The sequence below is a fragment of the Pholcus phalangioides genome, unplaced genomic scaffold (genome assembly GCF_987345545.1).
Source record: "Pholcus phalangioides strain wild (caught in Gottingen) unplaced genomic scaffold, Ppha-v1.0 ptg000007l_1, whole genome shotgun sequence".
Taxonomy (NCBI): Eukaryota; Metazoa; Arthropoda; class Arachnida; order Araneae; family Pholcidae; genus Pholcus; species Pholcus phalangioides.
In genome coordinates this window covers 61,933,920-61,961,506 of record NW_028301600.1, presented here as the reverse complement: position 1 = coordinate 61,961,506, position 27,587 = coordinate 61,933,920, and the positions used below count along the sequence as shown (strand labels likewise).

Genomic DNA, 27,587 nt, shown 5'->3' with positions numbered 1-27,587 from the left:
CGCAGAAGTGCCGCAACACGATGTGGCATGGACTCGACTTATGTCTGAAGTAGTGCTGGAGGTAATTGACACCATGAATCCTGCAGGGCTGTCCATAAATCTGTAGGAGTAAGAGGGGATGGAGATCTCTTCTGAACAGCACGTTGCAAGGCATCCCAGATATGTTCAATAATGTTCATGTCTGAGGATTTAGGTGGCCAGCGGAAGTGTCTAAAGTCAGAAGAGTGTTCCTGGAGCCACTTTGTAGCAATTCTGGACGTGTGGGGTGTCGCATTGTCCTGCTGAAATTGTCCAAGTCCGTCGGAATGCACAATGGACATGAATGGGTGCAGGTGATATAATTACAAATAACCAAAAGGAAAAAAACCCTATACTATTGGTGGAGATAGCTCATCAAGCTTTTATACTCTGATGAATTTTCACTTGTAAGCATTTCCGAGTACTGCATCATTTTTTGTTATAGCATATATGGAGATTGTACTACAATTTCCAAATTTACTTGTAACATTAATCGTCATTTTTGTCATACTTAACCTCCTCATCCCCTTGTATAGGCCTCGGCCAAGCAATATGAAATAAATAAATATACGTATAGCATCACAAAAACCAGTCTAGAATTCAAGCATAAAAAATAATTCATACATTCCTCTACAGTAATTTTTTTCTTAATTTTGTTTGCTGATGATCTGATGCAGTGGTTTTTAAATTTTTGTCACCTGCGATACCCCTTCCCTAGTCATCATTTATCCGCTACTCCCCAGAATAGTCCTGATAAGAACTTTCAAAGCACTGAATATGCACCATTGATTATTGATGACTCGCCACGATACCCTGGAAAGAGGCTGGCGATGCCCACTTTGAGAAACACTGGTCTAATGTTAAACATCTCTTGATAAAAGAATATCCTTTACTACGATATAATATAATTATGAAATGATATTTTCACATCTCACTCGAAATTGTCTTCAATATATGTTTAAACTTGTCAACTGCTTTTGCTCTTCTGAGAGTGTGTAATAGCATCATTATTTTGCACAACTTGATCACTGAAAGTGTGAATGAAGTTGTTGTGTTGCCACTTTCTGTGTGAAATATTAAGTGTAATAAACTCCTTTACAGGGTGAAACACCTGAATTTTATTGACTAATCAATAATTTATTTGCAGCAAAACAGTTACAAGTGCATTTTCTGGTGATCATAACATACCACTTTCAAGACACTTCCTTGAGATGTAAAGAGGGTTGATGAGAAATGAATTTATTATTTGTCTTATTACTGATATCTCTGAATTCTTATTATATGAGTGAAATATTATTTTTCAGGTAAAAAAATGTCATCATGGAGGTTTGAATTTTCACTCATATGTTTCTCAAACTCTAGTGCTTGGTACCATTTGGAAACGTTTATGATCTTAGAAAAGGTGATTTTCATGCTAATCTCTTGTGAAGTTTTTTTTTTTTTTTTAATGTATTCATACTTGATCAAACACTGAAGTAACAAAAAACCTTATAGGATTTTTGGAAGTTTTGTTAATTTGATGTCATATGATATTAAAAAAACCAAATGCTTAACAGAACTTTTTAATTTTTTCATTACAATTAATATATTTTAAAATATAAAATATGTATAAAAAGTTTAAAAGTTGAAATTGCATCAAATATTACCATTCACATCTTTTTAAAATTTTAAAAAATTGCAAAAATTATTTCAGAAGTATACAGTTCTATGTAAAAATATAAATGTAAATTTCTATCAGAATTGTATGCAAAAATATTTTGTGGCATGCAATTTCAAATTTTCAAGTCAAAGCGATGAGCAGGACTGCCTTTGACTCCAAGATTTGTTACAGCAAAAATAGCTCCTGAATCGGGTTCTAAATTTCTTTCTGCTTCATTCAAACTCCTGTATGAGGTAGTAACATACAAAATATCAAAGTTAGGTCCTCCAAAGCAGCACGAAGTTGTTTCTTTTGCAGGTATTTTTACTTTCTGTAAGAGTTTTCCTGAAAAATGGTTACAATTAATAAAGTATCTCAAAATGCAAAAATATTGGTACTGTAATACAATCCACTCAAACCAGAAGTCTGTCGCACAGAAAAATTTAGGGTTTTCCCCCCCACAAAATTTTATGGATCATTTTCACAATAATGCAACCCAGACGATCAAACATGAAAAGAACATTGAAGGGGCTGAAAGTTGTTGGTCGTCCCATATTATGGGGCTTGAGTATGTACCCAGCAGAGGGAAGGTGCATTGCATATCCATTAATTATTGGGAGGAAGCTCAGCCCCCTCACAAAATTTATTATAGGGGCTCAAACGGCCTCAGCCCCTAGGTTGCAGTGCGTATGACAAGATTCTATAAAAAATTCTGAACAGACCCCTGCAAGCATTCTCTGATTCTTGAACACAGCATAGAAGCTTGAAAAGTTCATTTTAAAAGGCATGATTTAATATTCAGCTCTTTAAAAGATTTTTTACTGAAGCTAAAAAATTTAAAAAATCTCTCTCTCTCTTTACAGCATTGCCCCCAAATGTGAAACATATTTCATGACATAGCTTTATGCTGTCTGGCAGTCATAGTTGGTGGTTTTCTGTGGTTCCCAATTTCAAGGCGCAAATGCGGGGCCGATCTCCCTAATAAAGTTTCGCCACAGAGGGCAACAGGCCTACACTGATACAGTTATTCGATCATCACACTTCAGCCATAGTTAGAAAAATTGGTGGCAGATGGCAGCACTGCACATAACAAGCATTACACAGAAACAAATTCAGTTAGGTTCAAACACATACATGCACATTCCAAGATATACCAATTCGTTAAAAGTTCCGCAGAGGAATATAGATGAGGTGAATGTGTGGTTTAGTAGAGTAGTCATAGTTGGCAAACTTTAGATGCTGCGATATATATAATATACAAACATTCAATTATTACACTTCACTTTTGAAATATAGATGACAGCACTGGGGGAAAATCAGAAACTACACTTACACTTCCGGCACAACTCACTAGGTAGTAAATTGCCCTTGGCGATAGACCTAAGTTGCGCTCAGTTTGAAAGAAAGTCATAGTTGATGCCACTGTGGTGGTCAAGTGGTCACAGTGATGGACTCGCATCGTGAGGACCCGGGCTCGAGCATAGTGATGGCCGGCTAAAGTTGGTTTTCTGTGGTTCCCAACTTCGAGGCACAAATGGGAGTCAATCTCCCTGTTAGAAAGTCTTGCCACAGAGAGCAACAGGCCTACAACGGCACAATTATTCAGTCATTACACTTCACTCACAGTTAGAAAAATTTATGGCAGCACTACACATAACAAGCATTACACAGAAACAAACTTTAGATTTACATTAGATTCACAACATGTGTACATGGCTAAATAGTAGTAGCCATAGTTGGCATACTAACTTTCAGTAGTGAAGGTCAGATTCCTATCCTATTTGAGGGCATGGATTTTCTCATCTAGCCATTAAAAGTTTTCTTTTAAACATTAGGTTGTGGTCCAATCAGTCATTGAAAGTACATAAAATGACACTGATATATATCTGCAGCATAAATCTGATGAGTCTTTTTGCTGCAGAACAAAGATATTCTTTTCATAGAACAAAAAGGATTGAATGCTTTGGGATCCAATAAATGCTTTGAATAAATGAATGGTAATCCATTTAAAAATCAAACTGGGCTAAATGAAGTGTTGACAAATCTAAGACTGACATTTTCAAACTTCACAATGCACATATAAATAAAAGGTATGCAAATTTATGTGTAAGAAAACATTGTATTTAAAACAAAGGTATTCAATTTTGATTATTTATGTGCAAAACATTCAGTGTTAGAAATAAATAAGTACCACAATTTTACAGGAAGAACAACAGTTACCATTTTCAGGATCTATTCGAGCAACACAGCCACCTCCAAAACAAGCTACCCACAATTTTCCTTCCATATCTACTGTCATACCATCTGGCACTCCTAAACCAAAATAATCTTCACTTTTTTCAAAATCTACAAGAACTTTTTGATTTTCTGTGGAAGAAATAAAAAATTGTTCATTGATTATAAGGAATTTTTTCAGTTGATTTATCAATCAATACATATAGCAACACCATTAGAACCTCTTAAACTCTCATCTTATTTCTATCACCAGTTTTTGATGGTCCTGACTGAAGAATAGGATAATGTTAACTGTGTGTGTGTGTGCTCCTGGATATGGTGTCGCTAAATTCATGCTTCACCTGAATACAGTGATACTTTGGCTTAAGAATTTTTCGGCTAATAAAGATTTTTTAAGATGTCTTTTTTACCTTGGCTAATGAATGTTTTGGTAGACCTTGATACATAAGCTAACATAAAACAGATGTCAGCTAAATTTTCATGCTAATCAAAATGAATTCAATGAGTAATTGTTACTTGAGCAAGATTAATATTTCCACCTCGGAGTTGCTTTCCAGATTTACCTCTCTTTCAGAAAGATTTTGAGCCATTTCATGTGAAATAAACAATTAAAATTAAGCTCATAGAGAATGTATTTTTAAAAAGAGTCTCAGACTTGACTCATAATAATTTCAATGGATATAGTAAGACACTTAATACCAAACTGTACAGTCTGGACATTTTAAAAACTTATCTTTTCCATCTGCATGTGTGTGTGAAAAGAGAGAAATAAGCTGACTATCACACATAGCACACCACCTCACACACTTTTTTTTTCACTATAGCTCACAAACCTGACTATATAGCTGTACATAGTGTGAATTAAAAGATGTGTTCGATTTTTCATCTTCCTTTGAATTCTCTTTCATCCAAACATGAAGTTGTTTATTTCAGCCTTCAATCAGTATGTACTTTTTATTAACTTATCTTCAAATATTTGACTGTTCCTGGAACGAATTAAAGGATTTCCAGTAGAAACCTATAGAAAATCATGTTTCAGCTAACAAATGTGGTTCTGAAACAAATTATCTTCGTTAGCTGTAGTATCACTGCATAAAATTACTAAATTCATGTGTTACCTTAATATACCATTAATAAATTCATGCTTTACCTCGACCTTTTCACTACTGACTACCAACTTTTTAACTCTTTTAACATCCCTTGCAAACGTTTTTGAGTGTTGGCATTTTGAAGTATAATTGTTGTATAACTACTTTTTACAATTACCAAATGACACAATAAGTGTGGGACCAATAGCTTTTTAAATATGTTAGTTAATGGAATTCAGTTGGATGCTTTGCCCCTGTAAAAGTGTTTACTGCATTACACCAGTAAAACACTGCTTTTACAAAATGATCCCTAACAAATAAATATGTTACGGCCAAAACCCGAAGTGTGGCCAGTTCGTGACAGGGCCAGCAACTTCATAAATTAGCCAAGAGTTTTGGCCAAAATCTGAATTGCAGAAATGATTCAGACTTGGCTAGCCATTTCACGAAGTGGCCAGAATCCCTGGCCAAAGCTTGATGTGCTGATGTAAAATGGCCCAGTACAAGCCAAATACATTTTTTTTAATCCCCAATGTGTGATACATGTCTATATACAGCAGCTGTATTGGATTAGCTCCATGCGACAAGAGAAAAAATGTGAAATTTGGGAGAAAAAACTATAAAAAATAATTATATAGACAATTTTTTCTGCCAAATTTAGAGGGAAAAAATGATTATGGCATCGTGACTGCGGTTTGATGGGTCGCCACAGAGATGGCTTAAGCTTAACTGCCGCCCATGTGCAAAGCCTGATGTGCCGTACCTGAAGAAGACTCTTACGGGATGGGAGGCCGATAGTGCTTTACTATTGGGGACCCTGGTAAAGATAGTGAGTGAAAAGAAAACACACAATACCTTACTTTTACCTCTAATTGCATTTTTAATTGGGTTGATGTATTTTTGAAATATATGACATCCATATTTTTATAGGCATCTTTTTATCAGCCACCTCGTTGGGCATTTTGTCTGTTGTGGCGTTGTATTTGTATAAATAAAGTGTGCGTGACCATACATCCCGCTTTTAAAAAGATATTCTGTTTTTGTTTTTTTGGTTCATTTTGCCATTCTTAATTACACCAGATAACTCAATTAACATTTCAGTTCTTGTTGATGAGTCATAAGTACTGACACTTACCCTGTAAAAAAAATATAGAGGTGACTTTTATTAAAAAAATTATTTTTAAAGTCGTTTCTGGTGCACCAGATATCAGACAAGTAAGAAACTGAATTCTTAATTTGCCCTTATTTGACCGTTCCAGAAAAATTACTAGATGAGGGCATCAAAATGCACACTTGCCCCTTGTGATAGGGTACATTCTTGTATCTTTGTTCCAAAGCTGTCTCCGTCAAGTTTTTTTAACATCTTGGTCAGCAAGATATGGCTCAAAGCATGTCATGTGCAGAGCTGTATTTAGCAGGGTTGGTAAAAAAACGTTTTTTTTTAAAACCAAAAAACCGTTTTTTGTTTTAAATAAGTATTAACATATATAATGTATATATATATATATATATATATATAAATATAATACTTATTTATATATAATACTTATACTTTAATTTATATATATTTTATAGTATGCTTAATTAGCAAGTTATTTTGCAAAAACTATAATAAAAATTAGGTGAATATAATGAAGTATATAAATAATGCAGATTAATTAGCTAGGATTTACAATATACAGGGTTATTATAACTAAGATTCTGATTTTTTTTTAAAAAACTGTAAAAAAAGAAAGATTGTCAGAATGACTTGGAAAATTGACATGAATATTCTTGAAAAAATGCAATTTTATTTGGTAAAGGGAAAAAAATACTTAAAAATGTAAAATTAATGGCATCCAACACGTGGGAAATTTGCTCGCCGACTGGAAACAATTGCCAGTCATGGCAAAATGATAACTTAATTATAGCATTGCACAATTTCATAATTCATGGAAACATCACAAAAAGAGAGTGAAGTAATTCAACAAATAACTACAACTTACTCAAGAAATGTTAAATATGTTGTCCACCGTGTCTGGCTATGAGGTGAAAGCACAAAATTTTTTGTTTAACAACAGATCAGAGTATGCCATGGTCATAATGTGGATGCACTTGCAATTCACCTTTATTAAACCAAACGCGCCCCCACGTTAATATTTCTGAGGAACTTCTAACATATAGGGGATGCGCTGAAGCTTGCAATTCACCAAAGTTTGCAATCCGACCACTGTTCATAACATTTTGAGGTACCCCCCCCCCTCCCCCCACAGCCAGAAGTTGCAAAGGTTAAGTTGCATCCTGTTATTGTCAAAATGGGTCTTCAGCAGCTGCTTTGCTGGTATTGCAATGTGCACCTTGATAGAAGTTGTTCTATCCACACACTCATGCTGTGGAAGTGTCAAAATGATGTGGCTGCACAAAATAGATTATACTGCTGACCAAGTACAGCATTATCTACTTGCACATTTTGCATTACTTGCACTTTTTCTTTTGTGAAAGAAACTTCCATTGCTTCAGGAGTATCCATGAAAATTTTCAAGTCATTCTGACCAGTACTTATTGTAAAGTTTTTGAATCAAAACTATGTGCTACTTCTATGAGAAAGAAAATGAAAATGTCTGTGAGGTAATGTAACTACTAGCACACTGGTTTTTGTCCTTTAGGGACAGCCAGCCCCATTGCGAATTGGCCAATTTCGGGCTTTGGCAGTAACATATACAACAAATTCTGGATTTCTTTTGTGGTAAAATAAATACTCATTATTATAATTATTCAACATATTTGAATTAGTATATTTATGTTTTATCTTTTTATGTAATCGCATGTGCTGAAAAAAAACTTGTGTACTAAGTAATTTTTTACATTTTTATTTTTTGGGCCTTAATTAGAACTAAAATGACTTTGTTAGAACAAAATTTATAAGTTTCTTAGACAAAAAATGGACATGATAATCATTTCATTTGTTCATAATGTGGTACTGAAAGGGTTAATATACTATTACTATAAATTCATATTTTACCTTGATATACCGTTACCTTTGTGTGAAAAATAATTCTTTTCTCCCCTCTATCAAACCATTGAACAATCCTGTTTGATCAAAATATATATTTTTTTCTATTCTGACTTGGAGAAGCCAGCTCTAATTAATAAAGTTTTTTTGGCTTCTAGGCTTTCCTAGATCAGAGTTTACACTCAGTTTCCCTAACTCTAGTGATTGACAATATCAGGAGATGTTTCTAGATCTTAGCGTGGGCAACTAAGATCTCAGCTCATAATTATGCATTGGCTTGGCTTGGATGGAACTGCTCTGTTCATTGAATGTGGCTGGCTGATAGAATTCACTGTCTTCAGGAACACTACCATGGATCAGCTGCGATGGAATTATCTGATTGGCTAATTTTGTAATTTTGCTCTTGGCTTTTGAACTGATAGAGTTAAATTTTTTGTGCTCCTCAATGTAGGGATTCAAACCCAACATGGCTTAATGGTTTCCTCTCTCTTACTGAAGCAATTTGGATATTTGTGTATTTTCATATTGCCACTTGTATATGTGTGTATCGTTGTGCAGTAGGATATGTGTCTATCACCACTTTGTACAGACAAAAGAAGAAACCGCTTTCTCTTGCGAACTACTGCATCCCCTGCAGAGAAGAATTTGCAGGTAAATGGGAGTTCATCTAGCTTTTCATTTCAATAATTCACCCTCTTTTAAACTTCATTGATTAGATGAATTCTTGTTGACTATGTTGTAAAGCACGTCTGTTGATTAAATCTCCATAACTAGTAAACTACAGACAAGTACCCTCTGAGAGCTTTTAACCCCTTCATGGGATCTATACTTCTCACCTACTACTTCTTAAAAACTTTTTTGAGAAGTGCACATCAGACGATAATAGTCATTATATAATTGGGATCACTAGTTGCCACCTAAAGATCGCGAATTTTCAGGGGTAAAGACATTCCCCTAATTATATTCAATAAATAAAACTCATTTTCTTTAATGGTATTCTCAAAACAATAATAAATCAAAAAAAAATTGAGAAATTCGAAAGGGAGAGAAACCCATGAGAGGGTTAAATTAAGCAACAAAGGAAACACTTCTACTTTATCTGGTGGCAAGCTTGTTCATCCCATCGCTGATTATACCATATCTGCTTAGAACAAAACTGCATGTTGAGTTTGCAACAAAGCAACAACATTCAATTTGGTGCGTGATTTTTTTTTTTTGGCAGTGTATTACTAGTTTCAATTACCAGAGCTTCATGCAGGAAGTCAACAAAATTTCTTTCTTAACCAGTTCATCTGGCTATGCCTTCATAATGATTTTCAGTTTAATTATTTCAATTTTTGAAAAACAATTAAGTTATTTCAATTAATATATTTTTTGTTGATGATTTAGAAACACAGAACATGATAAAAAATCATTTTCAATATATTCATAAAAAATTTTAATCAGGAAAATATATTTCATTAGCTTCAAACTTTTAAAAAAGGAAAAATGGGAGATTCATTGTCCAGATGACTGGTTAATGCTCCAGACATTTACCATGGAAGATTTTGACTCTCTTTTATCAATTTCTGAGTTTATAAATTCCATAATGATGGAATTGAAAAACAGGACATGGGGAATTCTTCTAGACAGTGTTTCACTTTATAATCAGTAGTCAAGTTTATCTCGGTAAGAAATTTGACATGAAATTGAAAAAAAAAAAAAAAAAAAGGTCTGATAGAAAAATATCTTGGGAATATAAAAAGAGTGAAGCAAAAAAGAAAAAAAGATTAACTCCAGTGACCTAACAATATAAAAATACTTTACATTTCCCTTTTTATTCAAAGTCAGAGCAGTAGAGTATGCTGTAGGTAAGAATAGCATAAGATACTCATTTCAACGATTTAGATAAATATTTTCATGTTCTAAAGTCACATTTTTAGGATTATATGGGCAGTCTTAAGTTCCTCTTCCGTCTTCCATAACATTTTGTCACACTTAAACATTATGGAATGCTTAATTAGAATCATTGGCAGCACTCTGCCTTTCACTTCTTAGTGCAACAATAAATCTCAAACACTGATGTCAATTTTTTTGTACCAGCTATACCATGTACTCTATCTAATAATATTAGCACCAAATACTTTTATACTCTACAAAGTTCTTTAAAAACTTTGACCACATAATGATAACCACATTTTCTGCCTGGTATACAGGAGCTTTTTTTTTCAATTACAATTTCAATTTTCGCCTTGAAAATGGCATCCACGAGTACCAAAATCATTGTTGGACTTGTATAAATTTATTATTAGGTGGTTTTTCCTGTATCTCTAACTTTCATGCTATTCCAATATTTGTAAAGCAATATTGATTACAGACTTTCCATAGACACGGCCATTGTGCTGGAAATGTGTAGAAGTGATCTTCACCAAAACACTTTACTTTCCTTCATTATGACCTTTGAAGGACTACATCATTGGATGTTTGTGTCATCACAGTCCTGTAATGTTCCCCTATTTGTTTATGCCAATGACAATTTTTGCTAGAGACCTTTGCAACCTGATATAATTTAGCATCCTATGATATAAATGCTAAGAAACTATAAAATTATATAATATAAATGTACATGTTAGTACCTGTTTTAGGAGCTTCAGAATCGAAATCAAAGTTATAGATGACTTTTTTCCCAGAATCGACATAGTAGAAATTTTTATCATTTGAGGACCAATCAAGTCCATTAGATAACATTATATTTTCAGCAAATGGTTGGAACTGTAAAGAGTTAGGTTTTAACATCCACAGTTTTCCACAACCTTCTTGTTTTTCTAGTAATGTACCTAAAATTAAATATACAAAAAAAAAATAAATAAAATACATGTAAGTATAAAAAAAATGGAGTGAATTATTTTGCAAAGCATTGAAGTCATGTTTACCAACAATGTACACTTCTATCTAAATAATGTTTTCCCAAAATACTGTTATCAAATAGTTCATGCAAGTTAAATTTTGCAACTGTTTTTGACTACTTTAACTATTTAATGTTACATCTGCAGTTATGTGGAAATAACATCCCTATCAGTACTTTCGTGCTGCCTGATTTTGTGATGATACTGTAACTGTACAAACCTTTATAGGCGGGAAAAAAATTGCTTTCATAAAGCCACCACTTCTCTTTTTCCACACCTCTCTGTGTAAATAAAATTATGTTGGTGTCTTCCATATATACCGATCTGAAAATGATGAAAAAATATGTATATCAAGTTTTTTATTTCTTTGCCCTGTTAAATTCAAGCTAAGATTCTATTTTTCTTGACTTCCTTAAAAGTGGAAAGCTGAAAAGAAGTTGAGTGAAGGAAAGAAAAATGAAACAGCAAAGGTTTTAAAAACTAAATTTGTAGTAAATGAGCTGCATTGACATATGTAAGACTTTGAAAACTGAATCCAGTCCTGACGTATGAACGTATAAGCTGCGATAAAAAAAACAACATTACTGATGAAAAAAAAGGTTTTGCTACAGAAGCCATATCTATAAGCTTAAAGTATAATCTGTGGATTGATCACACAAATAGTATGAAGTGCAAATTTGTTTTTAACAAATAGTAGGTATCTCATGGATGAACCATCCATTGTGTAATTCCAGGGAAGAGAACAAAAAAAATTTTGTTATTTTAAGTGTTTTCCTGTTTCTCCTTTCTTCCCCCCCCCCCCTTATATCTTTAATACCGTCATTAATATAATTTGCTGGAATTAAATGTCTCTTTTAAATTGTTTATAGCAGTCTCAGATTTTTCCTTTATTAGCTGGAAACAGCTTTATTAGCTTGACATAAGCATGGTGCTCTGAAATACAGTTTTCAAAATTACAGATAATTTAGTTGATTGAGACCATTCTTCTGTGCTTGTCAATTGATTTGTGTGATACTCTGGAAGTAAAAACAATTTTCACATTAATGACATTCAGGTGTTTCTAATGAAAAAGACAATGGGCAAAGAGAGGTATTATGAAAAATTACTTTCATAAATATGAATCAATTTAAAGTTTCAATTGGAGGTTAAATGAAATGCATGACATAATACTTAATTAACCCTTACAGTGGCAACGATAAGATATCTTGCCTTACTTGATGGCTTTTATTTCAGCAATCATGAAATATCTCACCTCTTTAAAACCCTCTTGTTTTGGCAATGACAAGACCAGCTACTGCATTGTAGTTGTTTCAAAGTCAAACATGTTTTCCATCCCCTGACCTGTCAGATCAACTGCCAGCGTGCTGAGTCAGCTTTTGTTCAAAGTTTGATAGTAAATGGAGAGAGACAGTGTTTTTCCTTTCCCCTTTGAGGTAGTATAGGAATATGCGTACAATATAAATAACAGAAAAAGATAGAGTATTTCTCTGTTCCTTGTCTTTTTTATTATTATTCTCAGTGTTGGGGGGGGGGAAGCACTTTTATCAGCAGCACAAAATTGGAAAAAATATTCTTTTTGAAAAGAGGTGGCATTTTTTGTGGAGGATTTAGTGATTTCCACTGTGGCAGTTATAAAGCAGATCAGGGAAATTTTTAAAATTTCTTAAATGGTTAAGTAGACTATTGCTTGAGATAGTTTTCTTATTAACAAAGACAAATTTTTCTTATTAGTTTACAAGTGACTTTCAAATGCATGATACCTTCATATTGGTTTACTCACTGACAAAAAAAAATTTTTTTAGCTTTTTTTCATCAAAAGAAAGTTAATATATACAGACATATACTCGCATCTTTGAACAGACGGAATCTTTAATAGCAAAAAAAAAATTATTAGAAATCTACATCTGTGATACCTCGGTTAACGAAGATAATTTGTTCCAGAATAACATTTGCTAGCCGAAATGCAATTTCCCATAGGTTTCTATGAAATATAATTTCATTCGTTCCAGGTACACACAACCCAGAATTTAAAGTTAATTTTATAAATCTAAGAGGCACTATAAAAAAAATTTTAAACTGACCAAAGGCTGAGATAAACAACTTAGCAATTGAATGGAGAATTTAAATAGAGATGAGATTCTTATTTAAAGATGAAGATATTTTATTTTACACTACTGTAAACCACCCAGTGTTTTTCGTGGGTGTCCCCTTATGTGATATGATTAGCTCATTTCTCTCTCATATATGCAGATGGAAAAAATGAGCTCTAGAATAACCAGACAGTTCAGTTTTATGCTCAGTCTTACTGTGTTTGCACAAACAAAATACTGAGTTTTTGCCGACCAATAGATCGAAGGATCATACAAAATGTTAAGAGTGCTCAACCAAAATTTTTTACGCAATCTATGTTTGCAAATGTGAGTTCATCATCCACCCTTAGATTAGCAAAAATCGTTTCTGTACTTGACATCATACGTAGTAAAGCAGTTGCATTCTGAAATTTTAACAATTTTTCTTAAAAGCAGGCTTTTCCACATTAGAAATCAGTTAAAGGGTTGGATTTCTAAATGATATTGAAGACTTACAAAATTGTATGTAAGCTGTGTGCATTTCTTAATCGCAAGGCTGTGGAGGACCGGAATTAATTAGAGACTAGCAAAGGGGGGCGCAACAACCCTGGTGGAAAAATTTAAGAGTTTTCAAATTAAGTGGGAACAAAAACACTTATGTTAAAGTAATCAAATTTTACAGTGTTAGGGGCGGTAATATCATGTTGCTCTTTCCCTCACAAATTCCTGGTTACGTCCCTGATGCTGAGGATTACATAAACATAGACAATGTACAAACTTAGCCTGACACGACAGATATTGACACCCTAATTAAAAATTTTTGAAGAAGTTATATAAAAAGAACGTTATTTTACAAGAAAAACAGTGTAGGTTGGAATTTTATACAGATGCTGTCAAAACCTAAATACAGTATTTAATAATTATAGACTATTCATTTATTTATTTTATCTATTATTAAATTATCTAAATTATTAACTTTATATTCAATTTAGTTTTATTTTAATTCAATCATACATGAGATTTATTTATTATCATTTATTGATATTTTATACATATCAATTGAATCTCTATGAAGCGGAAACCTGTGTTCAATGGAAAAAAATCTTGGTCCCTTGCAATTCCGTTGAAGACAGGTTTTACTGTATCTGGAAAGTGATTCTGAGGCAGACACTAATAGAGCTCAAGTGACAGTAATTCTTATGATGATTGCATACGAATTCAGCTCACAACACTCCTCTGTCATGTTAACACGTGTGTCCATGTCAACAAAAATCTTTGTTGATGAAACATTTGTAAGCCGAGATATCACTGTATAACTTTTCAATAATGAATGAAAACATTTTTATGAATTTCTGATATAAAAAAATATATATATGATTATCAGTATTTTTCCAAGGCAAAAAATTCACTTTAAAAGTTTACCTCCCCAAAATCGTCCTTTAGAATCACATTTTCCATCATTAAATCTAGACTTGGGATTTTCTCTATCAACAGTTCCAAGTAAAACAGTATTTTTTGAATGAAATTCCAAAGAAAATATATCTTTATTACAGGTAACTAACAAATTATTGTTATTTTGAACAAATGGAATGGCAACTGTGACTGTACCACCTGAAAATTACAAAAAAAAACCATGAAAGAACAAGATGATAAACAATATAACTATATTAAAATATTTACTTATCTCATTAAAGCAAGCATAATGAAAGAATATTCTAATGTTGTATTGAAAAAATTACAAAAAACATGAAAGTATTATATTTGTTTGGACATACAATATTCCAGTTGAAATCTTAAAAAAAATAAGATTGGTCTACTTTCACACAAGATTTTTCTTCAAATTTCATCTTTTTGTCCCCCCTTTTTCCATCGAAATGTAAAGCAGGGCTGGTGCATCAGGTCGCCATGGTAATTAAAAAATAGGTATTGGCGATTAAAATTTTTTTGTGTAGTTACTAAATTGCAGGCTGGGATTAGCAGCACAAAATGTTTGTAATTTATAGCAGCATATCTGCCAACATGAAAGAGGGTCAGTATGCTCTGAAAAATTCAAAAGAAGCATTATTTTGCTTCTTCTGCATTATTTCGCCTTCCGGGTGAAATTTTTTTTGGCCCCTAAAAAATTTTTCTGACGCTTAGATTTCTTTGCAATTTGTCCAGCCCTGATGCAAATAAATCAATACCATTTTACCTAATTGTTAATGAATGCCAAAGCTTTCCTATCCTCCGGCAGAAAACTGCAATTTTTAAAGCGTTCAGTATGCAAGTATACTAGCAGTATGATTATATAAATATTGGTGTGTGTGTAGCAGAGTGGTTCTCAACCTTTTTGGGACTGCGGCCTGGTGAATTAAAATAAAGACAATTAATTTCTAAATTTATTGCACACTATTTATATAATTATTTAAGTTGCATCGAATAAATTAACTAATTAAAAACAGCTGACTAATTGTTACAAAAACCTTAGTCTGTGAGATTTATTATCATGTAGACTATTATCTTATAGCAGGTATCTTCAACCCGTGGCTCTCAGAGCTTTTTGCTGTGGCCCACCAACAATTTTGAAAAAATAGCTATTTAAGATAGAAGACTGATTAAATTACAAAAAATAATTGTCAAAGAACTTTGGTCACTGAAATATGTACTGCTGCATTTATAATGGTGATACGCTTTCCAGGTTCAATATTGATGCTATGCATTTGGTGCATTGAAAGGACCGTCAAAACGAATTTGGGGACCCAGAGCCAAAACAATTTTTTGAGACATGATTTCATATATTTTGAGAGGCAAAATTTAGCATCCAAAAGGTATACATTTTTATAGAATTTACAGAAATGCTAAAAAAACCTTAATGAAAAATAATTTTAAAATTATTAAAAAAAATAATTTCGTAATTGATAAAAATTTATGAAAAAGTATCTACAGAACTACTGATTGCAATAATTTCAGAATTATTGAGAGTAATACTAGTTCCTGAAAAAAATTAAGAATTTGTGAAAGAAATAATTTCATAATTAATAAAAAATAATTTCAGAGTTATTGGCACAAATTTTGGAATTAATGAAAATATAATTAGACATCTTTATGGGGGCAAATTCAGAATTAATGAAAGAAATAATAAAAAATATCGGAATCTTGGTGAAAGAAATTATTTCAAAATAATTATAAATTCAAATTTAATGAAATAGTTTCAGAGTAAATAAGTGTTCAATAATTTTTGGAGAACCCTGTTTAACATCGGGGGATACCACGGTATAAATTGATGACCCATAGGCTCCATGGAAAGTTTTAATTTGGCCCACAATTTCTGAAAGGTTGAAGACCCCTTTGTTATGGTATTATTGATGTGACGGCCCAGCAGTTGAGCAACACTGGTGTATACAGCATGTAAAATTTTCATAAATGGGATGTGGTTTTTTCTGCAAACCGTAAAATAATTTAATCATTTAAAAGATTTATCTTTTCATTTGGTCTGCTTAGCTACTTACTGTTCTTATTTTTATGTATTTATAAGCTATTAAGGGGTCATTCTAGTATTACGTCAGCATCGATGGGGGGAGGGGGTTTCTGATTTGCTGACTTTTGATGACAGGGGGGGGGGAGCTTGAATGATGCTTACGTCATCAACCACTCTTTATGAATATATGAAATATTCTTAATGGCATCTTATTCTGTGCGCCAAAAACGAGAAAAAGCTTTCGATAGTTTGTGGGCACAGTGACACCCCCCTATTGATAAGTGCCCTACAGAGCCACTTTAGTGATCTTTAAATATTTCATGGATCCTTCAAGTGCTCTGAAAATGTTTCTGGGCCGCTTAAGTGCTCTAGAACTGTGCCACACATCACTCAAGTGATTCGTAATTATGCCATGGATCACTTAAGTAACCTGGGAATGTTCCGTGTGTAACTTGAGCGAGTAGAACCGCACTGGAGACCGCATAAGTGCTCTAAAACTGTGCCACATGTCACTGAAGGGATCTCTAAATGTGCCATGGATCGTTTAAGTTTCTGTAACTGTGTCGCGGGTTACTTAGGTGATCTTTGAGGCCTACTTCAGTGATCTGAAAATGTGCCACGGGTCATTTAAGCGATTTTTAAATGTGCCGCTAAGTTCATTTTTGCAAAGTTAGATTTGAATGGGGCAAGCCACATCAGATAATAATTTACCATACATGGCTTAAAGCGTGGGTCCCAATGAATTTTCGAAAGAAAAATTTTGAGTTCTTACCCTTCAAATAGCAATGAAATTAACAGAAATCAATTATAATAACATATAAAGATATTTTCTTTCGAAATTTTAATTTTTTTTGCATTAAAAAAAAAAATTTCGGCAGGGGGAGGGGGAAAGCGCACAAGCCCCTATGCCTCCCTCCCGCGTACGTTTTTGATCCTATCATTATGCCTGAGGAGGTGGGGGGCAGTGATGACGAAATTTTGCTGACAAGGGGGGAGGGGGTCAAAAATGGCTAAAAATCTATTTACGTAATACTTGAACGTCCCCTGATATAAACTTTCCATCATAAATTATATTTAAAACAGACATTTTGCTTGTTTATAAGAGTATAGTATAGGCCTATATACAAAACCTTGAAAATATGGACATCTGGTAACCCTGTTTATAAACGATTGGCAGAAAACTATGTACTAATGCAGTGGTACTTGGTTAATTCAAATTTTAGATGACTCAAACTTTTACGAGCTCTTTGAGTTTTCTATCCAATTTAATGTTAAAATTTCTTGTTTAATTTTAAAATTCTATAACCATTCAGAATTTGTTTTTTTCTACCAAGTTGTTACACAAATCTTTATAGACTAAAAATACATAATTTGAAAATTCAGACTTAATTTCAGCACTCTATGGATGTTGTTTCTTCAATCAACTTCTGGTTTGAACTACTGTGCTAACATTTCATCTGCTGAGTAATGTGAAAAGGAACATGGAGCTTGTCTTGAAGATATAGCTGAGTTTTATGATAGAATTTTGATTAAAAAACAAGTAATTCTTTTAAAATGACCTTTTTTGTATGGTAAAACGTACATCAGAATTTAATTTGCTTTTCACGTTAGATTCATTTTTTCATCAACTCAGGCCAACAAAAAAATTACAGTTGTTGATCATAAACTGGCAAAACTCTGTGATCCAATTTCATAAAAAACTTTTACGTGCTGAGTGAATCCAATGAAAGCGCTTGAATGATGATTGAGCTAATTTGAATATTGTCAGTATAGGAAAATACCAAAATGCTAATTTGTAAATTTTAGAAAAAGTGTTTTTTCTTTGATAATTTAATGTCCATTTCCCATTTCAACATTGTTCAGCTGAAGTGCATTGAGAATGTTTACCACTTTATATGAAAATTACATTATTCAACCTATGGATCAAGGTTTACCATTCAAAATCTGAAACTTTTATCGTCATTTTAAGAGTAAGGAAAGTATTGGAAAGTACAAATTTCACAGTTCAAGTGAGTTATCAATCACTAAAATTTGGGAAACAGTTTCATAACTGATGGTCAAATTTTAATAATTGATAATTATTATTCTATGTGAATATTGATGCTCAAGTTACAATTTGTAGTCATTTTACGGATCCAGATAGATTAATTGGCTAATTCAAACTTTTCTCCAGTGACTTTGAGTTAACCAAGTTTGACTATACATGTAAGTAGTGCTAATAAAAATAGCCTTACAGCGTGAATAATTTTTCAATTATTTTTCACTAAAAACAGTCAGTGATATGGGTTTTTTTAAATATATATATTTCGAACCTGGGACGAGCTAAATTGCCAAATATTTGCAATACTGAAAGTTAATTTAAAATGACTACAAAGATTAAGATTCTGTGTGATCAATTGTTGTATTAGATTCTTAAACCGTTGAATTGCTCAATCGTCTGTGAGTAATCAACACAGTATTGTAATGCTCAATAAAAGTTTCAAAAAACAAACTAAATGACTTCTTGAAAAAATTATTTACTGCATCTCAAACTAAGATAATGATTCGTCAATAAATATACTTTAAATTATTTTTTGCTTAACCCTTTCCAATGGCATAGTAGAAATTAAAAAATCTCCTGTAAAATGTCATATCATTTTTAATGAGGAAAGCTTTCTTCTGATTTTCAGCAGGTGCAAAGGAAGGGGTATAGAGAAAAAACTTCTATGGCAAAATCAAATTAACAAAAATATTTGGTTTTTCATTTGTAAAATAAGAGACTTTCAACCCGTTCAATGTTTTTGATGTAATATTACGTTAAAGTTATATGAAAGAAATCTAAAACATTCCTTCGCTGTGGTTGTTATACTGAGTGTGTGCCGATTTGAGATAACTAAGTAACTCTATGAAGTGAGTGAATAAAACCATGTTTTTCCTACAAAATTGTTTTTCTCTACTCGTGTTTATCTGAGGGGATGTATATTAGAATAATTTCGTTGACAGAAGATTTGAAACTGATTAGTGCATTACCAAATCATAAATACAGTGAAATTTTGATTTGACGATACTCTGCAGGCCAAGAAAAACATCATTGTAGAAGGATTATCATTATATCAAGAGGCAGTAGTTTAGCATTAGACAATAGGCCTTTTCCAAACAAAACTAAAAAAATTCTCATTGTAGAGGGATTGATTTATTGTTATATTGAATATTGTTGTAGTGAGATTTCACTAATATAAAATATAATAGTCAGAGGCATAGAATTATTGAAAATATTGGGGATGAGGGCTCAAACCCATTATATCTATAGGTATTATGGAGATGGGGTGGCAAAAAAAAATATTGAGGGGGGGGGACTCTCTGGCTCATGGACAAGAGATACAAGTTTACATTTATGATAATTTGGTATTAATACAGTTGAAGCTTGTTATAATGACTGTTACATTATAAGGCTTTTTGAATAGACAGCATAATCACTTTGAGGGACAGGCACAAGGATGATCGCCATAGAAATCAATGTTAAAATTGTTGATTTTAAGTGTAGAAATGTGGAAATTTAATGAGGTTTTCTGCCACATCAATAATTTTAAAAATTGAATTGAATTCTCAGGTTTCAAAATATTGGGTTCCCTTAGAGATACAAAGCCCAGAAAATTGAATATAAAGTAATTAGCTGGACCTACTTGAGTTGAATATCCATGCAATGGCATTGATTTGAACTTTTTATTTATATCTTCTCAAGCATGAAAATGAAAATGTTTCCATATTGTCTTTTAATTATCCAACTGCATCAATCCATATGGTTTAGGATGTTTTAAAATTAATTATGGGCCCATAAAGTACATTGAAGAAATTCTGCAGCTTTAATTAAACATTTTTCGAAGCAAAAGCAGGCAGATCAATAAGAAAATTTTTTAAATACCTAGTGTCCATCAATAAAAGGGGAAAAAATATTCATTTCTACGTTTCTTTAATCTAGATTTGTTTCTTTCATGAGTTGACGCATTGGTTACCTTGGATACAATTTGTATGTCCCTCAAAGAAAGAGGGAGATATCACATGATCCAAAAAGCCTCATAATGATGGTATGAAAGGTCCCAAATATTTTTCTATTTCTGCCATGCTATTTTTTATCCAATATAACGACTGATAAATATAATTCAGTTCATAACAAGGACCAAACTCGGCTCTCTCCATCCCCCCCCCCCCGTTTTTTGGTTTTTCAAAGAAATGGACAAAATCCGTCATTGAGTGTGTTTGACCTTTGATACTTGGAGAAGAAAGGGTATGAAACAGATGGTTTAAAGATAAGATGTAGTGTTTTATGGAAAGCCTGGTGGTCAACTAGTACCATCGCTGAAAATGGGGCAAACCATAGCAAGGTGCTCACGTGAGTCGACTTAATGGTGTTAGTGTTTCTTCCCAACCTCCATGGACAGAATATGGGAGACATGGGGGTAATGCCCCTCCCAACATCAAGGACAGAGCCGATTGATCAGATTTATATACATGTATTTGTGTGCCAGAGACAAAGGGCACTATGTCCATTTTCATCAATATTAGGGTTACATTATTAATTTGCAGTACAGTAAACTCTCTCTAATCTGGCGCATATCAGACCAGGGTATGATGGATTACTAGAAGTCAGTTGAAAAACTGAATTTAAATAATATAAACTTCTGCACAATGACATGTTTTTCTCTCAAATGCTTGAAGAAAACCTGTCTAAAAATGGCAGATTACTGTATGGGCTGGATTATCAAGAGTCTACTGTACTTTCATTACACTACACATGGGGGGAGGGGTAATGACACTAAGTCCTATTTTGATAAATAACAGAGGCATTCACTTTATAAAACAAGCAAGCTCCATAGCAAGACATACCAAAAAAAAAAATATTTAAATGGCTCTATTGTAAAATTCCCATTTTGTGGACATGGTGCTCTTTACCTCTGGCATACTTATATATGAATTGACATCATCATCGTGCCGTCCCCAGCTTTTAACCAGTGAACTGTCCAATTAGTTTTTCAGAGCGCTACCCGCAGTGCCCACTTTTTTTTGAAGATGCGCGCGCTTTTCCTTTTTTTTTCCTTTTCTTGGAAGTTTGAAATATTAAAATATTTTTTTTATAGCATGTTTTTTTATAGCTCGAATGTGTCCAGACATAATATGACACCCCAAAAATGGGGAGGGGCGGTCATAATGTCCTCTGACTAAAAGAAATGCTGTTGATGGATTTATGTCGAACCATAGTAGTTGAACCTTTGCTAAAAGATATGTGAGTAATAAAACAGATGCATCTTCGCAAGAGAGTTGGAAATTGAAACAAAAGCGATGGGGATGCAGCTTTGCAAAACATGACAAAGATAATAGTAATAATAATCTCAGATCTTGAAATATAATTGTCAACTCCATCTAGTGATGAGATAATAAAGTAGAAGGATGACTGTACAGAGATGGCAGCACATGTATGACAAATTATTTCTTCATATCTATGTGAAAAAGACCGAAAAGTCTGTGTGTCAGCAAATGCGTCGTAGGCAACACCATTACGTATATCAGTGATGGCAAATGCCGTCTTAACCACTTGACTATTGAAAAAGACTGAAAAAAGTCTGCAAATGCCGTCGTAGGCACCAACATTACGTATGGCAGTGACGGCAAATGCCATCGTAACCACTTGACTGGTTAAAGTCTATCTCTGCTTACCGTTCTGTTTTCTTTCTTTTTCTCACAGGGTCGCTCATTCCCATATGGTTAATTTTTCTTATTCTTTTATCTTAATTTCAGTGTGAAATTTTACTTAATTTCTCAATGGAAGAATGTACAGGTAAGTGAACTTATTATTTCACTGCATGTAAAAAATGAATGTAGGTTTTGGCCATATACAGTATTTTCATAAGTGTAATGTAGTGTTGTGTAACCTTGGTCTCAATCATCCCTGAACAGCCAAGATCACACTAATTCTGCTCCCATCTTCACTGAAGATGTTTGGCAGCAACTATTTGGTTAGCTGATACGAGCACATATTTTGGCACTCCCATGACCTCCACATCCTTGAACAGGGCCCGAAATCAGGAATTTTAATGAGCCCTTCTATAGCGAATTTATAGCATGAAAAAACAAAAAATGATAGTAATTGCTTGGGCGCCTTGTGAGGGCCATGGGCACTCCCGTCCCTATCCATTTATTCTTTATGTATATAAGTCAGACCTATATACTTTTTTTTCAAATCAATTTTCTACAGCACAAAATCCTTTTAAATCTTTTTTGTATTACTTTCACTGAATTTTTCATAAGGGGCCGTTCAAGTATTACGTAAGCAAATTTTTAGCCATTTTTGACCCCCCCCCCCCCCTCCCCAGCAAAATTTCGTCATCAGCTCTACCCCTCTGAATCCTAACTCATATTTTCATAAAGGGTATAGTTGATGACGTAAGCATTATCCAAATCCCCCCCCCCCCGTGTCATCAAAAGTCAGCAAATCTGAACCCCCCCCCCCCATCGATGATGACGTAATACTTGAACGGCCCCTAATCATTCTGATTCAATAACTCATTAGCAAAGAATAAACCAGAAAAGTGTCGCATTAAAAGTCACGTTACAATATTCAGTATCTTTTAATATGCTCAAACTACTTTGAACTCACAGAAATTAACTGTCTCTGTTTCCTGTGTGATAGGATCCAAGCAGCATATATCACCTACAAAGGCATCAACATGGTATAGCTTCTGGTTGATATCATCCCAGAATGGTCCTTCCCCAAGATTTGATAATCTTTTGGATACTTTATTGACAGACATCTCGATAGAAACCAAATTATTCTGCGTTATTGCAAGTCCCGACTGAAGACTACTACCACCTGCAGATCCGGTATCAAGATAATTGATACATGAAAACAAAGGGAAAAAATCATTAAATTATTTGAAAAAATTTCAATAAAGTAACAGATTTAGGAAATGTAATCACATCGACATTTCCAGATTTCAATTTACACATTCCAAATTTTCTGAAAATTTAGACTGAAATAAAAAAATTGTTTTAGGGTTGTCTTTCAAAATAAATCATTATAGCATTCGTATCTTGTATTTCTGGAAATATCTCAAAGAAACCCTTCTTTCCAAAAATGAAAACGAATCAGATGAGACATATATTCATTCTTAAATCAAAGTTGTGATGAACACAAATTACCACACAGAGACTTAAATATCTTATTTGAATCTAGGAAATTTGTTAAATTGGGGTTCAACTGGAAAGATGTAATGACTAAAACTACAGCTTCCTTGAGTGCAAGAGTGGATAAGAAAAAACAATTAGAACCTCCATCTGCAGCAACACGATTCCAGGATGGTGCATGTTATGAACACATATCGTCCCTCTCATGCTAGAAGCATGAATGTGCAATATTTCTTTGCCCTGTGTTTCCTTTTTTTGAACAGAAAAATATTCTAAGCCTGTGTTTCCTAAAGTGGGAAATGTCGCCCGGAGATGAGGACGGTAGAAGCGCTATGGGAACAACATGGGACTCTATGAGTTGGGGAGATGGCGGTGAAACAAAAAAGTTTGTGAAACTCTAAACAATTGGTGAAATTAAAATATTTTTGAAAAAATTTAATCCAAAGAACTAGACAGTGTAGAATCACATGTTTACGCAAACGAAAACTTCTTGTTTTTCAGAGGAAAGGATGTACATTCATGAAAAGAATCAATAATTGATAGGGTTTTAAAAGCAGAAATTCATTTTTCGTTTTTAATTACGCATGAATGTTATTGAACAGTAAATGAAACAAGCAAAAACCTTGACAAAAAGTTTTGGTGTCTCACTGACCTTTGAACTGGTTTGATACGGACGGCTTTAACCAATGAATAAACTGGTTTGGCGCTCAATGAATTTATTACAGGTTTCTTTTTTTTAACCTGTACATTATATTTTGTTTTTTTTTTCTACTTTTCCCGTTTTCTTTTAACGCTTTCTTGAATTTCTAATCTGCACTTAAACCGTGTTGGGCAAATTTCCCGTTGTATCTGAATGGATATTTGTTCTGTTCACGGCGACCAACCTTTTTTGACTGGATGCCAACTCCCAATGAGGCTTTTCGAATAGACATAATCATCATCAGCATCACTCTTGAGAGACATACACTAGATCAGCGATTCTTAATTTTTTTTGACTCGCGGAACCCTTTTTAGTAAAGAAATTATATGGCGGAGCCCCGTAGGCCCATTTCTGAATGATTCATCACAGTTACTGATTTATTTTTACTATTTGAAAATATTTATGATTATATTTTTTAATTTTACTGTTTTTTTTATATTCCTCAAGCGGCCGCGGAGCCCCTGGAGAGTGAACAAGGAACCCCAGTTGAGAACCGATGCACTAGATGATCCCCATAGAGATCAATATTAAAATTGCCGATTTTAGCGTAGAAATGCGGAAATTTAGTGGGGTTTTCCGCCACATCAATAATTTTAGAAATTGTATTGAATCTTTGGTTTTTGAAATATTAAACTCGCTTAGGGATACGAAGCCTAGAAAATTAAATATAAAATAATGAGCCAGGCCTACTTTTGAATTGAATATCAATGCAATAACATTGATTTCAACTTTTTATTTATATCTTAAGCACGAAAATGAGAATTAATGTCTCCGCATTGTTTTATATTATCCAATTGCATCAATCCATATAATTTAGGATGTTTTTAAATTAATTATGGGTCCATATAAATTACATCGAAGAAATTCCGCAGCTTTAATCAAGCATTTTTTGAAGGAAAAACAGGCAGATCGATAACTTGAAGTTAAAAAAAAATCCGAAATTTCTAGCTCCCATTAAAAAGGGAAAAAAGATTCATTTCTATGTTTCTTTCATGAATCGCACAGGAAGTCGCCATATTGGTTACCTTGTATGTCCCTAAAAAAAAAGGGAAATATCACGTGATCAAAAAAGCTTCATACCTAGGGTGACCATACGTCCCGTATTTCCCGGGACAGTCCCGGTATTTTCTGTATTTTTGGTCGTCCCGACTTTTTCGCAAAAGTGTCCCGGTTTTTCCCGTATTTTACACGACGCTTACTTGAATTTTTATTCTTTATTGAAGTCAAAGATTGAAATTATTTTTCAACTAATAAACTATATTATGATAATTACAACTATAAATGAGAATATTTATCTTCCACATTTGTCTTGGTGAACGTTTTTTTCGTGAAATTCATTTTAATCCACTGCAATTTGCAGTAACGTTTCATTCCCCGCCATTGTTATTTTACCGTAATTTTAACAATATTTGGCAATTTTTCTCGGTTTTGGCGTCATTTTTGGCGATAATTGGCGATGTCCCGTATTTTCCCGTATTTGGAATCTCAATGTCCCGTATTTCTCTCGAGGAAATATGGTCAGCCTATTCATACCTGACTGCGCTGTGGCACCCTGATGTGAGACGCCTTCATATCATGGAGGAAAGAATAACAGGAGATTGCGTGACCATCTGGATAACCATATATCTAGGTTATATACAGTGCCGTCTTAACGCATGGGCCTGCCCGGGGGCCCCCAAGAGAAGAGGGGCCTCAGAAAAACGAGAAGTAGTTGAATTTTTCAAGAATTTTTAAGGTAGGGCCTCAAAAAAAGCACTTGGCCCGGGGGCCCATGATGCTCTTAAGACGGTCCTGGTTATATAGGAGGTCGTGGACCAGCGCGTCCTTTGAGAAAGCATGGTGAAACAGGGTTGCTAGATGAAGCCAGTGATCGCTCTATTAAAGGGACCAAGTAAGCCCAAACAAACCGTGGCTTCCCATGTTTTCCTGAGAAACATCCCCGTTTTTAAAAAACATTTAATAATTTTCTGTTCACTTCAGGAACTAAATTTTTTTTTTCTCAAATTTTGTGTATATATTTACACAATTGAGCGATAGCTTTTATAATTTTAGTTGTTTGTTTTCCAATATAAACTTCAACAACATGGAACCTTTTGCAAAAATGACCGAAATTTATCCATATCTTGTGTCACAAAATTTCTTTTCAGCATTTTAATTTTTAAAAAAATTCTGCCAAAGCATGTAACACCTCAGTGCTGAGAGAGATACAATGTTTTGCGACACTTGAACAAGCGGTGTTTTAAAAAATCTGACTTTTTTGCGAAAAGAGCATTTTAATGGAAAACATAAGCATATATAATGCCTTTCAGCTGTTTATATTAAAATATTGTAGAAATACGTCCAGTCCAGCTAGAACAAAAACTCGAACACAGACAATTTTAAATTTCAAATTCAATTCGAAACTGTTTTTTGTCAAATTTTCGTATACATACCCCTTTAAAAGCAAAATAATACGCACAAAATGAAGAGGAAAAAAAACAGCCCAAGTGATTATTTCCCTAAATACTATAGGCCAAAGAGATGACTCATTGCGGCTCGTAAAAAAAGTTGTTTATTTATTTATTTTTTTTTTTCTCAATACATCCACGTAGCGGAAGGTTCGAATGGGTGCCATATGAGAGTGGAATGGAAGAAGAGTGCCGAAATTTGTACAGCCTACAGGCAACAAAACCGTAAATACACAGTGACAAAGGACGCTCGAGCACTTCCAGTACTTTGAGGCACGGTGGCGGCAAAACTCTAGCTACGGTCCAGTCAGAAGGTGCTCGAGCACCTCAGAATTGATTCAGAAATCAAAATTCCTCATGTTATGCTTAAGACGAGCGCCCATGGGCCTGAAACTCTTTCAAAATGCCCCGGATCAGTCATAATGAACGAAACAAAAAGGCAAAATGAACAGTTAAAAGAAAAAATTATGAAAATTGCAATTTTATTGGAGCTTCATGTTATTTTAATTAATCATTATTCCCATAGACATTAATGGGATATTTTTGAAATAAATTGAAGGCACTGAACTAAAAACTTATGAGTTGAGAGGGAAAAATGATCTCTCTCTCTCTCTCTCTCCCCTTTCAAAAATAAATTAAAAATATAACAACCCCTTATATATAAGGATAAGGTTTTATCTTTCCCCATTATCGGATTACCTGAAGACACATTAAATAGTCATGGTGATTAAATTTATTTAGTAATTAATATTTTAAGAGAATTCGATCCGGCAAAACACATGTTAAGTATAGGGAAAAGAGCGGTTTGTTTGGGCTTACTTGTCAGCCCATAGGGTTGCCACAAAGGCCTCAATTTTCGTGCTTGATATGTCACCACCTTGCCTTCATATACATACCAT

The 27,587-nt window shown here is 33.6% G+C and overlaps 2 protein-coding genes across 4 annotated transcripts in view; one reads left to right on the top strand and one right to left on the bottom strand.

Moving 5' to 3' along the window:
• Window positions 1-1,574, top strand: part of LOC149085598 (reticulocalbin-2) — a 39,245-nt gene extending 37,671 nt beyond the window's left edge. Inside the window, exon 8 of the transcript XR_016192869.1 lies at window positions 1,323-1,574. The gene's annotated coding sequence lies outside the window, so the exon portion shown is untranslated. The remainder of the gene's footprint in view (window positions 1-1,322) is intronic.
• On the bottom strand, window positions 1,566-24,434 carry LOC149085597 (regucalcin-like). 3 transcript variants are annotated; one of them, XM_089233734.1, is made up of 6 exons: window positions 24,194-24,434; window positions 23,015-23,227; window positions 14,349-14,537; window positions 10,588-10,788; window positions 3,878-4,024; window positions 1,566-2,002 (listed from the first exon to the last, which is right to left on the bottom strand). In XM_089233734.1, exons 2-6 carry the CDS (start codon window positions 23,166-23,168, stop codon window positions 1,791-1,793), a joined length of 903 nt encoding a protein of 300 aa, XP_089089860.1. In that variant the 5' UTR covers window positions 23,169-23,227; window positions 24,194-24,434; the 3' UTR covers window positions 1,566-1,790. The 3 variants fall into 3 exon arrangements, with proteins under 3 accessions (XP_089089860.1, XP_089089859.1, XP_089089861.1); XM_089233733.1 differs by having other exon boundaries at window positions 24,164-24,200; XM_089233735.1 differs by having other exon boundaries at window positions 23,686-24,196.
• Window positions 24,435-27,587: the final 3,153 nt, after the last annotated feature.

Excerpts from the sequence above, each read along its gene's own strand:
- LOC149085597 (XM_089233734.1), bottom strand. The coding sequence starts at position 23,168 with ATGTCTGTCAATAAAGTATCCAAAAGATTATCAAATCTTGGGGAAGGA. Across the intron at positions 10,789-14,348 it reads TAAAGGACGATTTTGGGGAG|GTACATTACTAGAAAAACAA; the intron begins GTAAACTTTTAA and ends ATTTAATTTTAG. Across the intron at positions 4,025-10,587 it reads TTCTGAAGCTCCTAAAACAG|AAAATCAAAAAGTTCTTGTA; the intron begins GTACTAACATGT and ends TTTCTTCCACAG.